At 41.7% G+C, this 14,404-nt stretch overlaps 1 protein-coding gene across 1 annotated transcript; it reads right to left on the bottom strand.

Annotated features, from left to right (window-relative positions):
- Positions 1–1,721: 1,721 nt before the first annotated feature.
- Positions 1,722–11,565, bottom strand: Pak1ip1 (PAK1 interacting protein 1). The gene is made up of 10 exons (XM_070024586.1): positions 11,449–11,565; positions 9,794–9,956; positions 8,282–8,402; positions 8,134–8,208; positions 7,732–7,784; positions 6,923–7,068; positions 6,742–6,839; positions 4,266–4,365; positions 2,381–2,504; positions 1,722–2,244 (listed from the first exon to the last, which is right to left on the bottom strand). The coding sequence occupies exons 1-10, from the start codon at positions 11,530–11,532 to the stop codon at positions 2,048–2,050; spliced, it is 1,161 nt and encodes a 386-aa protein (XP_069880687.1). The 5' UTR covers positions 11,533–11,565; the 3' UTR covers positions 1,722–2,047.
- Positions 11,566–14,404: the final 2,839 nt, after the last annotated feature.

Raw genomic sequence — 14,404 nt, forward strand, 5'->3', positions numbered from 1 at the left:
TGTAGCTCCAAGTGGTAAGGCACTAGCCTTGAGCTGAAAAGCTCAAGGACAGTGCCTAGGCTCACAAGCCCCATGACTGACAAAATAAACTGTGAAAGGCTGGGGATGTAGCTCAATGGTAGTGTTTGCTTAGCATGCATGAGTTTGTCTTAAATACCCACAACAGTGAGATTTATCACTGCTAAGGCAGTGATGAGAGCACATTGAAAAAAAGAAAGTTTCACATCATTAACCCAAACTCCCATTTCAAGAACCAACAAAAAGAAAAAGAAAAAACAGCAAGTAGAAGGAAGGAAATATTATATAAAGACAAGAATAAAAGTCAATAAAACAGAAAATATAACACAGAAAACAATCTATGAAACACAGAGCTGGTTCTGTGAAAACATCAATAAAATTAACAAAGCTCTAGCAAGACTGATAGACACAAATTAGTAACACCAAGAAGGTAACCAAGGAATCTTACATACAAACTTGACAAGTGAATGAAGTGAATTCATTCTATGAAAACACAGACCACAACTCACCCAACATGAAATCATTTGAACAGCTGTATTAATTATATTTGGGCTGGGAAGTTGGCTCAGTGGTAGAATGTTTGCCTCACATGCATGAGGCCCTGGGTTCAATTCCTCAGAACCACATAAGCAAAAAAAAGCTGAAAGTGGCATTGTGGCTCAAGTGGTGGGGCCCTAGCCTTGAGCTGAAGATCTGACTGACAGCGCCCAGGCCCCACGACCAACAACAAAAACTCTCAAGAGGCCCAATTCTACACAATTTTCAGAAAATAGGATGACCAAAATAACAAAAAAATCCTACAAGAACACTGGATCGCTTAAATACTATTGGTAGAAGTGTAAAATCAGCCAGGCACAGGTGGCTCACACCAGAAATCCTAGCTCCTTAGGAGGCTTCAAAGCCAGCCTGGGCAGGAAAGCCTGCTATCTACAATTAACCTCCAGAAAACCCTAAGTCTGAAGTGTAGTTTAGCAGATGTCTGCAAAGAAATGGGTCTGACCCCCAGAACTGCAAAAAAACAATTATCAAACCAAACCAAACCCCAGACTGATGGCTCTAGTTAATAGCCCTAAGTCAGACCTGGGGACCCCACATTAAACAATCTTTTCAAAACATTTAATAATCTGTTGAGAAAAATGCATCTCTTCTAGCCAAGAAATGACAAAATAATAACCAACAAGCTAAACTTAAGACCTTAGCTAAGTGACTTTTATGATGCCCTGAAAGGATGAAAAAAAAACAGGAACTGTCATTTTCCTGCTATTCACTGCTTTCAAGCAGAATTGTTTGAATATCAAGCAGAATTGTTGATCCGTCTTTGGGAAAGAACATGCTTACGAAGCCAGTGGCTGGTGGCTCACATCTGTAATCTTAGCTACTGAGGAGGCTGAGATCTGAGGATAACAGTTCAAAGCCAGTTTGTTCAGGAAAGTCCATGAGACTCTCCTCCCCAATTAACCACCGAAAAAGCTGGAAGTAGCGTTGTGGTTCAAATGGCAGTGTGCTAGCCTTGAGCAGATAAAGCTGAGACAGTGCCCAGGCTTTGAGTTTAAGCCTAAGGACTAGCTCCCCCAAAAAAGAGTATGTTTGCGGGGACAGGGGTACAGGCTCAGTATATAGCACTTACCTAACACATACAAAGACCTAGGTTTTATTTACTGCACAACAATAAGAGAATGTGTTCACAATTTTGCATTATTTAAATTACCATATTTGAAAAATATTTTATTAGCTTTGTACAACAGTAAAAAAAAAGTACACAATTAACAAATTACAGAACACCATATAATGTCATCTGCTCAAAATAATTCTGCCATAGTTAAAAAAAAAAAGGTTAAGAAAGTGGCGCTGTGGCTCAAGTGGTAGAGTGCTAGCCTTGAGCTGAAGAGCTGAGGGACAGTGCACAGGCCCAGAGTTCAAGCCCCAGGACCGACAAAAAAAAAAAAAAAAGGTTAAGTAAATTATTAGGAAAGGGTGATTCATCAAATGAGTATCTTGGAGAGGAGGTATCTGGGAGCCACTGCATCAGTTATATCTTCTTTTTTCTCTGCTTTTGTGACATTTCTGTCACTTTCCTCTTCTTAGTTGACACCAGTCTATTTCCTTTTGTTAGCTTTTTACTGTGACCAGTTAAGCCACATTTCTTTAACTTAGGTTTTAATGTTTCTTCTTCCTGAACCACATCACCAGACACCCTTTTACTGATCTTGGGCTGTTCTTCACTTACTGAAACACAAGGGAAGTACATTTAGAAACTGTTTTCCTCCTTTAAGTGAAATAAACAAGCCAATGATAAAGTTATCTTCAAACAGCTCAAGACCCTACACTTTCTATACGCTTTGAAATAATGAACATCATTTACCAGGAGAGGGCTCTGCTGCTGGAGGCAAGCTCTCTTTTGCATCTGTCCCTCTGTCTAACCACACTCCAAGACATGTCAACCTGGCACTAGTGTTCACTCCACAGAGTAGAGATGGGGGAATTTTCTAAAAAAGGAGAAAAATTATAGTTAACACAGAAAAATTTTGGATAACTGCTCTTTTTTTCTTTTACCTTAAGACTTATTGTAGTCATAAACAACAAAGTAATATTTCAGTCAACGAGCATGCATGTACAATGCTATATGCCATACGCATCCATGAGCTACACAAACTTACACCATCTAGGTTTATTTAAATATATTCTCATGCAATCACCTAACAACACATTCCTTAGAATGCAACCCCCCCATCAAGTAAAGCATGCCTGTATTTTCTTGAGTGTAACATACAATATTAAAATGCAATCTAAGCAGGCACCAGTGGCTCATATCTGTAATCCTAGCTACTCAGAAGGCTGAGACCTGAAGATCATGGTTGGAAGCCAGCCCAAGCAAGAAACTCTGTGAGACCCTTATTTCTAACAAACTACTCAAAAAAGCTGGAAGTGGCACTGTGGCTCAGGTGGTAAGAGTGCTCACCTTGAGCGAAAGAAGCTTAGGACAGCATACAGGCTGAGTCCAAGCCCCAGGGGACCAGAAAAAAAAAAAAGAAACAATCTATGCTTGACTATGTTATTCACAGAGCCAATTTCCATAAAGTATCTAGCAGTTATGAACTCTGAGGACAAAGATTACATCTTGCTCATTTCTGGGCTTAACAAAGAAGCTTGCACAAATCTGATACTGAACAACCCATATTCACGGACTTGTTTATGAGAATAAAAAATAAATTATAGACAGCTAGGTGCCAGTCATTCATGTCTATAATCCAGCTATTCAAGAAGCTGAGATCTGAGGACTGTGGTTTGAAATCAGCACTGGCAAGAAAGTTAGTGAAACTTTTATCTCTACTTAACTACTAAAAAAAGGCAGAAATGGAGCTGTGGCTAAGTAGCAGAATGCTAGCTTCAAGCAAAAGAAACTCTGAGGCAGCACCCAGACCCTAAGTTCAAGGCTTGCAGGACCGCTACCCTTCCCCCACCATCCCCCCAAAAAAACTACAGAGGGAACTTATCTTCACGTTATCTGGCTCAAAACTGTTAGCTCCATACATCAGTCAGCACCTTTTACACTGATTTTAGTAATGGCAGTATTTTTTTAATCTCATATCTTACAGAGAATTCTTATTTTTTAAAAAAAGACAAAAACAAAAACAATCCAGCAAGTCGTTTTTCTCATTAAAAGAACAGGTAGCTCAGAATCTCAAATGCTAACCCCCCATGGCAGCTCTGTGGGAAGCCTAACTTTAAAATACAAATATCAGTCACTCCTGCAAGAGAGCTTAGTGTTGCTGTCTTTGGTTGTTTTTTTCTATGCTAGTATTGGGGCTTGAACTCAAGGCCTGGGCGTTGTTCTTTTAGCTTTTTACTCAAGCTAGTGCTCTGCCACTTAAGCCACAGTGCCACTTCTGGCTGTTTGATGGTAACTGGAGCTAAATGTCTCTCAGATTTTCCTGCCTAGGCTACCTTTGAACCTCAATCTTTCGATCTCAGCTTCCTGAGCAGCCAGGATTACAGGCATGAGCCTATAGCACCTGGCCTAGAAGAGATTTTCAAAGCTTATTTTTTAAAACTATGCTTTATGTCCCTTAAAAAAAAATTCTACCACTTGGGCTAGAGTAATAGCTGAGTTGTAGAATGTTTATGAAAATACGAGCTAGATTTAATACCTAGCACTAAAAAAAAGGGGGGTCTACTTTATTCAACTCAAGTTAATTGTAACAGCACAGTTTGCATTAAGTGTATTTCTATCATGCTATGATACGAACCTTATCTTGCTTAAGCTCCCACATTTTGATGAAACCATCATTCGATGCCGTTACAAGAACATGATGCTCTGGAATTTCAAAACTGAACATGTCTTTTACCCTAGGATAGAAATATGAATGCCATAAAAGACCTCTTCTTCCAAAGAGAGATATTATAAAACCTCTAAACAGCCTTGCTTTTCCAATGCTTTGATTATTTCGAAACTGTTCAAAGAATGCTTTAAAATATGTGACTCTACTAGTAAAATAGCTCACCAAATATAGGATAAATTGAAAAAATTGAAAAGATAGAAACTAAATATAATTGAGTTATTTCAAAGGAAATAAAGATACTTAAAACAAAGACCTTCACTTGAAGCAAGTTCAGTAAGGAAAGACAACAGAAATGAATCCAGCCCTACTAGATGCCCTCAGGGAAGTGGCTTTCCTTCATCTCCAGCATCACCATTCAAGCACTAAGTTACTTTTTTCTTCTGTGTTAGAGAGGCTGCTCAACTGGTCTTTTGGCTTCCATTTTTGTACACTAACAATTTCTTTCTTTTTTTTTTTTTTGCTGGTTGTGGGGCCTGAACTCTGGGCCTGGGCACTGTCCCTCAGCTCTTCAGCTCAAGGCTAGCTAGTGCTCTACCACTTGAGCCACAGAGCCACTTCCAGCTTTTTCTGCTTATGAGGTGCTGAGGAATTGAACCCAGGGCCTCATGCATGCAAGGCAAGCACTCTACCACTGAGCCACCTTCCAAGCCCCCTAACAGTTTCTTAAATGGAAGTAAAATCACATTACTTTAGGCTTAAAAGCTCCAAAGAACTAAACATCTATCTTAAAATAATATGAGCAAAGACAAAATGGCTGTGGATATAGATGAAGCAAGACTGATCCTAGGCTGGAGGCATGGCTCAAGTGGCAAAGTACCTATCTAGCAAGCGTGGGGCTCCAGGTTCAACCCCAGTACTGCCAAAAAAAAAAGGGGAAGGGGGATGTTGTTCAGTGGTACAGTGTCTGCTAAATGTATTTATTGCTATCATCAACCACTCTCTCTGGGTTTTGTTAATCATTAGTTACCTAGTACAGTAGATTACCTGGGGTGTTTAACAAACACTTGTTGGAATGAACAAACAACAAACAATGGCCAACTATTATTAAGAATCAGGATCACTGGGAAGGGATGTGAAGGGTACAAAGGAGGAGGCTGCAATGCTTGGCAAGAAATGTATGCATTATCCTGCCCATGTAATTGTAACCCCTCTGTACAGTATGTTCACAAATAAAATAAAATACAAAAAAAAAAAAAAAAAAGAATCAGGATCAGAGTCAGGCCCAGTAGCTCATTCCTCTATAACCCTAGCTACTAAGATATGAGGTCTGCAGTTCAAAGCCAGCCCAGGCAGGAAAATTTGTGAGACTCTTCTCTCAAATTCATACCAAGAAGCCAGAAATGAAGCTGTGGATCAAGTAGTTGGCCACTAGCTTTGAATAAAAAAACCACAGGGACAAACACCAAAGCCCTAAATTCAAGCCCCAGGACTGACTCCAGGAAAAAAAAAAAAACAAAAAAAAAACAGTATCATTTGAAATGGCCTTCTTAGAATGTGTTTACCTCCCACTAGAGAGGAAAAATAAAGCCTATAGAATTACTGCAGGACTAGGACTGAGTATTTACAAAGAGCTTTCCTAAAATAATCATTCTTTGGAAAAAAGTTAGCTTATCTGAGATACAGGAACATATGCAGGTAACAGTATTAAAGCAGAACTCTATGTTATCACCCTTCTCAAAATTACAGAGAAAGAGGCTCAGGGAAACTGGATTTGGATCCCTTCAAATTGCAAGTCAGTGAACAACTTACTCTTTAGAGACATGGTATCCCAAGACTAGAAACAGTAAATACTAAAAGATGGAACGCAGGGCTGGGAAAGTGGCTCAGTGGTAGAGTGGAGGCCCTAAGTTTGATTCCTCAGCACCACATAAGCAGAAAAAGCTGGAAGTGGTACTGTGGCTTAAGTGGCAGAGACCTAGCCTTGAGCTGAAAATCTGAGGGACAGCGCCCAGGTCAAGAGTTCAGGCCCCACAACCAAAAAAAAAGGTTAGAACTCAATAATGTTTATTTTTTCCTGCAGGATAAAAACTAGCATGGGAAGGGGAATTAAAAAGGGGCAAGATGATCAGGGTAAAACTCAAGATGGTTTAGTTTTTTAATTTGCTCAAATATGTCTGACATAGGTTCCATGTCTAACAGACTTGTCTGAAAAAAAGTGTAAATGACTAGCCCTAATCACAACTTTGCCATTTTTGCAGGAAGGCAACATTCCAATTCCAGGAAGGTAACCTTTTTCTAACATCGTCTTAAACTCCAAATACTATAAATATATTTAGGCATGTCTGATTATTTCTACAATTGTTCTTAGGAATAGTGTTTCATAGAATTATTACATATATAATTTTTATTAAGACTCCTTGTAGACTGGGACTGGTAAAAATACCTGTTTTCATGAGCTTTAAATTCACAGAGGCATGCTAGTGAATCACAGTCAAAAAACTTTACAGCATCTTCATCTCCAGCTACTGCAAGGACAGAGTCCTAGGAGTGAGAAAAGAAATACTCAGAGTGTCCAAACAATTCTGACCATATCCACAGTTAAACACCGATTTCTGATTACTTACTGAAAGAAAGGTAATAGAAGAAATCCTCTTTCCATTTGTGATGGTGCCACTAATAGACGCAGTGTCAAGCTGATAGATATCTATTTTACTCAGTATGACAACTACGTATCTCTCTCCCCCTGGTGACCACTCCACGATGTGTGCATCTGTATGTTTAAAAAGCCAAATTTATTTATAAGATGAAATCAGGGTCATATTAAGAATAGCAAATATTTGTACTGTATATTTTCACAAGTTTCTTCTTTCATCTTCACACTGAATATGTGGTATATAATTCCCAAGTTAAATTTTAGATAAACTGAGCCCAAAGAATTACTAAAGGAAGTTGGTAGCTGGACAATGGTGGCTCACGCCTGTAATATTAGCTACTCAGGAGGCTAAGATCTGAGGGCTGTGGTTCAAAGCCAGCCTCTGCAAGCAAAGTCTGTGAGACTCTTATCTCCAAGTAACCGCCAAAAAACCAGAAGTGGTGCTGTGGCTCAAGTGGTAGAGGCTAGCCTTGGGCTGAAGAGCTCAGGGACAGTGCCCAAGCCCACAGTTCAAGCCCCATGACCAACCAAAAGAAAGGAAGGAAGGAAGGAAGGAAGGAAGGAAGGAAGGAAGGAAGGAAGGAAGGAAGGAAGGAAGGAAGGAAGGAAGGAAGGAAGGACGGAAGGAAATGGTATATACTACAGCCACAAAATCCCAAATCAAAAGTGGGAAAAGAAGGTGACCTGTAACATTTCCATCTAGGAAATGTGAATGTATATATTTTTATTCTATTAGGTTATCGTAAAATGTATAATTCATTGTAAAGCTAAAATACTCACTTTGTTTTATATTTTTTATGAAAGCTGATCTTCCCTCCACAAGATTCCATGTTCTGCAAAACAGGAAGCTTGTTTATGGCCTGATCAAGTAACTTACCAAAGGGAAAAAACACATTTTAGTACTTCCATCTTTCTTATAGCAATGTCCCAAATTTCCTTATCAAGCAGAATTATAGCTCACTTCATTGCCATGCCCTTTTTAATAGTTAAATTCATGATTTTCAGAAAATTTCATTTCCTAAAATATTTCTTTTCCTACCATTATGAAATGGTTCATTAGCTTTCTACTTTTTGTTTGTATCATAGTAACTAAATGTTTGAAGAAACAATACAGAAACAGTATCTAATTATCATAATAAAAAAGACAGGTTGTAAAGATGCCCTTGGGCATTAATGACTCACCTTAATGTCTTATCCGTACCTACAGACAGGGCCAACTTTCCGGATGGGTGAATAGAGAGGAAAGTCACATGTCCTCTAAAATGAAATGGATAGTTAGCTTCCAAGGTGGGTGACACATTGAAATATCAACAGGAATATGACGACTCACTTGTGAGCTTTAATGGACTTCAGGCATTCCCATTTCTTTGCATCCCAGATACAGATGAGCCCATCTTCTGCGCCGCTGATTAAATGCCTATTGCCAAAGAATTTTAGGCAAGTTATTGTACCTGTGGAAAAACCAAAGTAGACAAAACTATACTCATTCTGAACACAATTCATTTCTGGTTGGGAAGTGATATTAACACTAGACTGGAGATGTCAGTTAGTGGTGGTTCTGCCCAGTTTGCACAAAACCCCAGGTTTGATTCCCAGTATGGTAAAAACAAAACTAAGTAGGACTGAGATACAGAAGGCAATGGGAATGCATGTTAAAAACATTCAACGCCTAGATCCTGTTGAAGAGGAGATAGTTGTCAAAGAACCTAAGGACTGTGTAATATAAGGCAAGAACTTATTCCAAATTTACTGGTAGAAAACAATTTTAACTAATTATACTAACTTCAGTTTTCTCTTCTGGAACACATATTAACTTCCTCATCTCTGTCCTTGGAAAATGCAACACAAACACTATGGAGGGAGAGGGGAATTAGTGTTCTGCTATGCTTGGCAACCTCAAAAGCAATGTGGAAAAACAAACTTTGAGCAGGAAACCATTACTCTTACTCTTCTTCAACTCCCCTGATCTTTGCCACCTTAGACTTCTATGACAACTGTGTCCATACTGTAGGCATTGGGACTAAAATACAGTGAAGACACCTTCTGTCTCCTAATAGGACTGTGAGAAACTTGACAGCAAGGTGAAATGTTTTATTCCTAAATCTGCTATGTAAATACATATAACGAACAGTCCTTCTTAAAGACGCCCAATTTACCTTACAGAATACAACCCTTCCTGGCTGTCAGTGGCTCACACCTGTAATCCAGGCTACTGAGGAGGTTGAGATCTGAGGATCCCAGTTCAAAGCCAGGTGGGGAAGGAAAGTATGGAAAGCCTGTGAGACTCTAATCTCCAATTAACTATCAGAAAACCAAAAGTGGAGTTGTGGTTCAATGGGGTAGAGCACAAGCCTTGAGGGAAAAAGCTCAGGGTGGGTGCTGGTGGCTTAGGCCTATAATCCTAACTACTTAAGAGGCTGAGATCTGAGGATCACAGTTAAAAGCCAGCCTGGGCAGGAACATCTGTTGAGACTCTCCAATTAACCTGAAGTGGCGCTGTGGCTCAAGAGGTAGAACGCTAGCCTTGAGTTCAGGGACAGCGCCAAGGCCCAAAGTTCAAGCCCCACAACTGACCAAAAAACAACAAAAATGCTCATGGACAGTGCCCAGGCTCTGACAGTGCCCAGACTCTGATTTCAAGTCTCATGACTGACAAAAAGAAAGAAAGAAAGAAAAAAAATACAAGTTGAGGAGGCAGGAAGGGACAGGATGGTAGGGGAAAAACAAAGGAGGTAACAATGCTCGATATGAAATGTACTAATTACTCATGTTACTGTAACCCCTCTGTACAGGATCTTTACAAGAAAAAAATATATACTAAAAAAAAAAGTACAAACCTTACCGTTATGATGTACTAAAGCCCCATGTTCTATCTTCTTTTTCATGTCATAAATGTGAATTGTTTCATCTTTGCTCCCAGTGACTACAAAGCGACTGTTCACAGCCACTGCTGACAAAGAGGCAGTGTGGGCATGGTGAGTAAAGTCAGCCACAGGAGTCCATTTCTGATGGAAAGTAAAACTTGTTAGTATCAATCATATCACAGGTCTCTGGAAATATACAAATTGTTCAACTAGCCATAAAAACTATCAGCGGGTCCTAAAATGGAAAAAAGCTATGCAATAATATCTGCATTAGAGCAAAAACCTGAGAACTTGGTAAGGAACTCAAGGAAGTGGGAAGGCAAAACTAGCTATCAACACTCCAGGACTCAATAATAGAGAAAGGACTGTGGATTTTAAAGCACCAGGGTGGAAATATAGCAATGAACAAAAGTTCCTTAAGGACTTCCATTCCAGTGCAAGAGACATAAATTAGTTGACATTATACCAAGATACATATATTAAGTCCTATAAAGAAAACATAAAAGCCAGGCGCCGGAGGCTCACGCCTATAATCCTAGCTACTTAGGAGGCTGAGATCTGAGGACTGTGGTTCAAAGCAGCCCAAACATGAAAGCCCTTGAGACTCTTATCTCCAGTAAACCACCAGAAAACCAGAAGTGGTTCTGTGGCTCAAGTGGTAGAGTGCTAGCCTTGAGCTGAAGAGCTCAGGGGCAGTGTCCAGGCCCAGAGTTCAAGCCCCATGACCGACCAAAAAAAAAAAAAGGAAAGAAAAAAAGAAAACTTAAAACGTGCATATCTTCCTTAAGACCAATGTAAACCCTATAGAATCACCTATGATGAGTCTCAAGAGCCCTTTGCCTATCACCCTCTGACTTCTACATGGGAATACGTGACTGGGCATGTGCAAAGAAGAGTACCCACACTGACGCTCCTTAAACTGAAGGAACTATATGTGTGTGTGTGGGGGGGGGAGAAGTACTGGCAAAACAAACCAAAGAAGGAAAAAGTAAAAATCTGCCAAACTTATTTGCATATGCTTACGATGTATATACTCCTGCAGATTAAGTCCTACAGACCTTACGTCCTTCCACCAATCCGGTTCCTTCAAGCTCTGAACACGTTGGTGTCCTTACTTTCACTGGCATATAATATAATAACTGTCTGCATTTATGGAGCAGTGTGATACTCCAAAGCATGCACACATTGTGTAACGATCAAATCAGAGGAACCGACATATCCATCGCCTCAATCATTTACCGTATCTTCTGCGTGAATACCTCTCTTAACAAGCTTCTCTGAGACACTTAGCTGATAACTCCGGTTACTCTTCTACGGCAAAAACCTCAGGCGCCACTGCTACCCAACAGCCCCTCCGCTGCACCCCGTCCCCTTGGCACTTTTCTATGTAAATGGTCGCTCTCCTTTTTTGAGGTCAACCCTTTTTGTTTTTCCCCGACGGACACGTTGTCTACGGCGACGGGAACCTCATTTTGCAAAGCCTCTAATGCATCTCCACAGGTCATCTTCTTGCTTGAGTCTCCCGCGTCTGATCCACCCGTGCACGGAGATCAGACACCGGGCGCCATGCTGCTCACTATGCCTGACTTCCCCGTGGCCCTCTCTGGAGGTCCCGGCGCTCGCGGAGTCTCACCTCGGGGTCGCCGCCCGCGCCAGGGTCTCGGTGCACAGCGTACCCAAACAGAACCTGCTCGTAGCTGCCGGCCACCAGCTCCATCCGACCGCACGCACGCCGCCCGACAGAAGAGAGGGCCTGTCCCACGTCGGCGCTCGAATTATACGTCACGCTATAGTCCGGCCTTGCGGATGCCTGAATTAAAAGAAAAATTTCCAGCGTTTGATATCACGTGGTGCTTTTCAAAATAAATACATATAAATAAATACATAAATAAAAATAAGGAAGGAGGCCACACGAAGGGATTCTGGTGAAAAGGAAAAACAATTGGAGTCAAACAGGCAAATTATAGGAAGCTGTGAGCTAGGTGTGGTCAAAGTGGGGCGGGACATCCTGTGTGTTGTCCCTCCTTCCTGTGGGTGGGGCCTAAGCAAGGGGAGGGGCTGGGTTCGGCCGTGGTGGGCGGGGCCGTGGTGGGCGTGGCCGAGGGTGGGCGGGGCCGAGGGTGGGAGGGTACCCGTGGCCGTCGGGGTGTGTTGTGCTTGTCCCGCGGCTGCTGTGGGTTGTGATGGGGTAGAGCCGCGAGGTTTCCGTTTTTGTTTCGGAAACGGTCTGTCGTAGCCGGACCTGAGCAGTAAGGTGTGGGGTTTCCTGTGCCCGAGCCGGCACTGTGAGCGCCCAGGGCCGCAGCGTGTGGGACTAAGTTCTGAGCCCCGAGCTTTGCGCACTTTGCTTGCGAAATCGCGTGTCTTCAATCTGGGGTTGCGGGGCACAGCCCTGGTCGGTGAGGAAATGCTCAGCATCCCTGGCCATAAAGGAAATGCCAGCCCCTTGAGGGGCCGGCCATGTGGCCTTGTGGTAGAGCGCTTGCCTAGCATGCATGAAACTCTGGGTTCGATGCCTCAGTACCACGTACACGGAAAATTCGCCCGAAGTGGCGCTGTGGCTCAAGTGGTGGAACACTAGCCTTGAGCAAAAGAAGCTTAGGGACAGTGCCCAGGCCCTGAGTTCCAGCCCTAGGACTGGCCAAACAAACAAACAAAAAAAAAACATTGAGACCCCATCTCAATCCTGTTAGATTGGCCAGCATCTGGAATTCTAACAACAAATGCTGGTGGGGGTGTGGGGGGAAAGGAACCCTATTGCACTGTGGGTGAGCAGATGAAAGTAGTGCAACTACTCTGGAAAGATGTGTGGTGACATCCCAAAGAAAAGCAAACCTAAAGATAAAATTATCCTATGATCCAGCTATACCACTTTTTTTCTTTTTTTGGTTAGTCGTGGGGCCTGAACTCTGGGCCTGGGCACTGTCCCTCAGCTCTTCAGCTCAAGGCTAGCTAGTTCTACCACTAGAGCCACTTCCAGCTTGCTTTTTCTGCTTATGTGGTGCTGAGGAATCGAATCCAGGGTCTCATGCATGGAAGGCAAGCACTCCACCGAGCCACCTTCTCAGCCCCTAGCTATACCTCTCTTAGTTACCTACCCAGAGCATTACAAGTCAGGATACTGTAAAGACACTTGTACATCCTTGCTCATTGCTGCACAAATCACAACAGCAAAGTTATGTCTTACAATGGATGAGTGGATCAAGAAAATGTACATATATATGTATACATACACACACAATAGAATTTTACTCACCTATCAGAAAGAATAACGTTATGTCATTTGCCTGGAAATGGGTGGACGCAGAAAAATTAATTTTAAGTGAAGTAAGCCAGGCTTGGAGAGACAAATGGTGCATGTTTTCTTTCATATGTGGAAGCTAGATCTAAAATACAAACATGCATGATAACATACAAGGAAATTATACACAAGTAAACCAACTAAAGGATGGCATACTTAGGAGAGGACTCCAGAGGTACAATACCTCTGAATAACTCATGTACTCTTTATCAAAATGGAAACACGTTTTAGAGGGGAGGGGAATGAAAGGAGGAAGAGTGAGCAAAGCAGTCATTATATTCAATGTACATTCTGTACAAAAATGAACTCTGGGGGTGAGAAGGAGATGGGAAGGGATGGGAAGGGGAAACAAGGGAGAAGGCAACAATGCTTGATAAGAAATGTACTCATTACCTTGCCCATGTAATTGTAACCCCTCTGTACGGTATTTTCACAATTAAAAAAACAAAACAAAACAAAAATGAACTCTGTAACTTGAGGGTAGGAACAGGAGAAGGAAAGTGGAGGGGGGAATGATGGAAGGAGTGATACTGATCATGAAGCATTGTACTCATAACATGACTTATGGAATTATAACCCCTTTTTACATCTACTTAATAATAAATAAATACTGCAATTGACTTGAGGGAGAAAGGCATCTTTGGTGAATGTTCTAGAAGGAAATCTTAGCTTTGCTCTAATCTCCCCTTGCCTTTGGGGACTAGATTATGTTAATGAAAATGCAGGTATTACCTAAGAGTATCCTTTTACATTGAGATTTTTTAAAAATGATAGAGGTTCAGTGAAATGGGGCTGGGCAGGTGGCTCAGTGGTAGAGCGCTTGCTTTGCATGCATGAGGCCCTGGGTTTGATTCCTCAGCACCACATAAGCAAAAAGAAAAAAGCTGGAAGTGGCGCTGTGGCTCAAGTGGTAGAGCGCTAGCCTTGAGTTGAAGAGCTGAGGGACAGTGCCCAGGCCCAGAGTTCAGGCCCCACAACCGGACCCAAAAAAAGAAAAAAAGAAAAAAAATTACAGCTTTCTCTGGAACTCCTAATACATCAAAGGCGGTCTATTTGACAATAAGGAGTTGGTGGCCATGACCAGTCTTAAACTCTTCCTCCAACTCAACATTTGAACTGTAATAAAATTTTTCAGTGCTCTGGACCTTTGGTTGCTACATGCTTTCCTACCTGGGCTAACTTTGTACTACAATCCTCACATCAAAGTACCCATGAGACTCATCTCCAATTAACTACCACTTGTATTAGCTTTGAGCATAAAAGCTCAAACACAGTGCCCAGGCCTTGA

The sequence above is a fragment of the Dipodomys merriami genome, unplaced genomic scaffold, assembly GCF_024711535.1.
Source record: "Dipodomys merriami isolate MVZ:Mamm:240054 unplaced genomic scaffold, mDipMer1.0.p SCAF_16, whole genome shotgun sequence".
NCBI lineage: Eukaryota > Metazoa > Chordata > Mammalia > Rodentia > Heteromyidae > Dipodomys > Dipodomys merriami.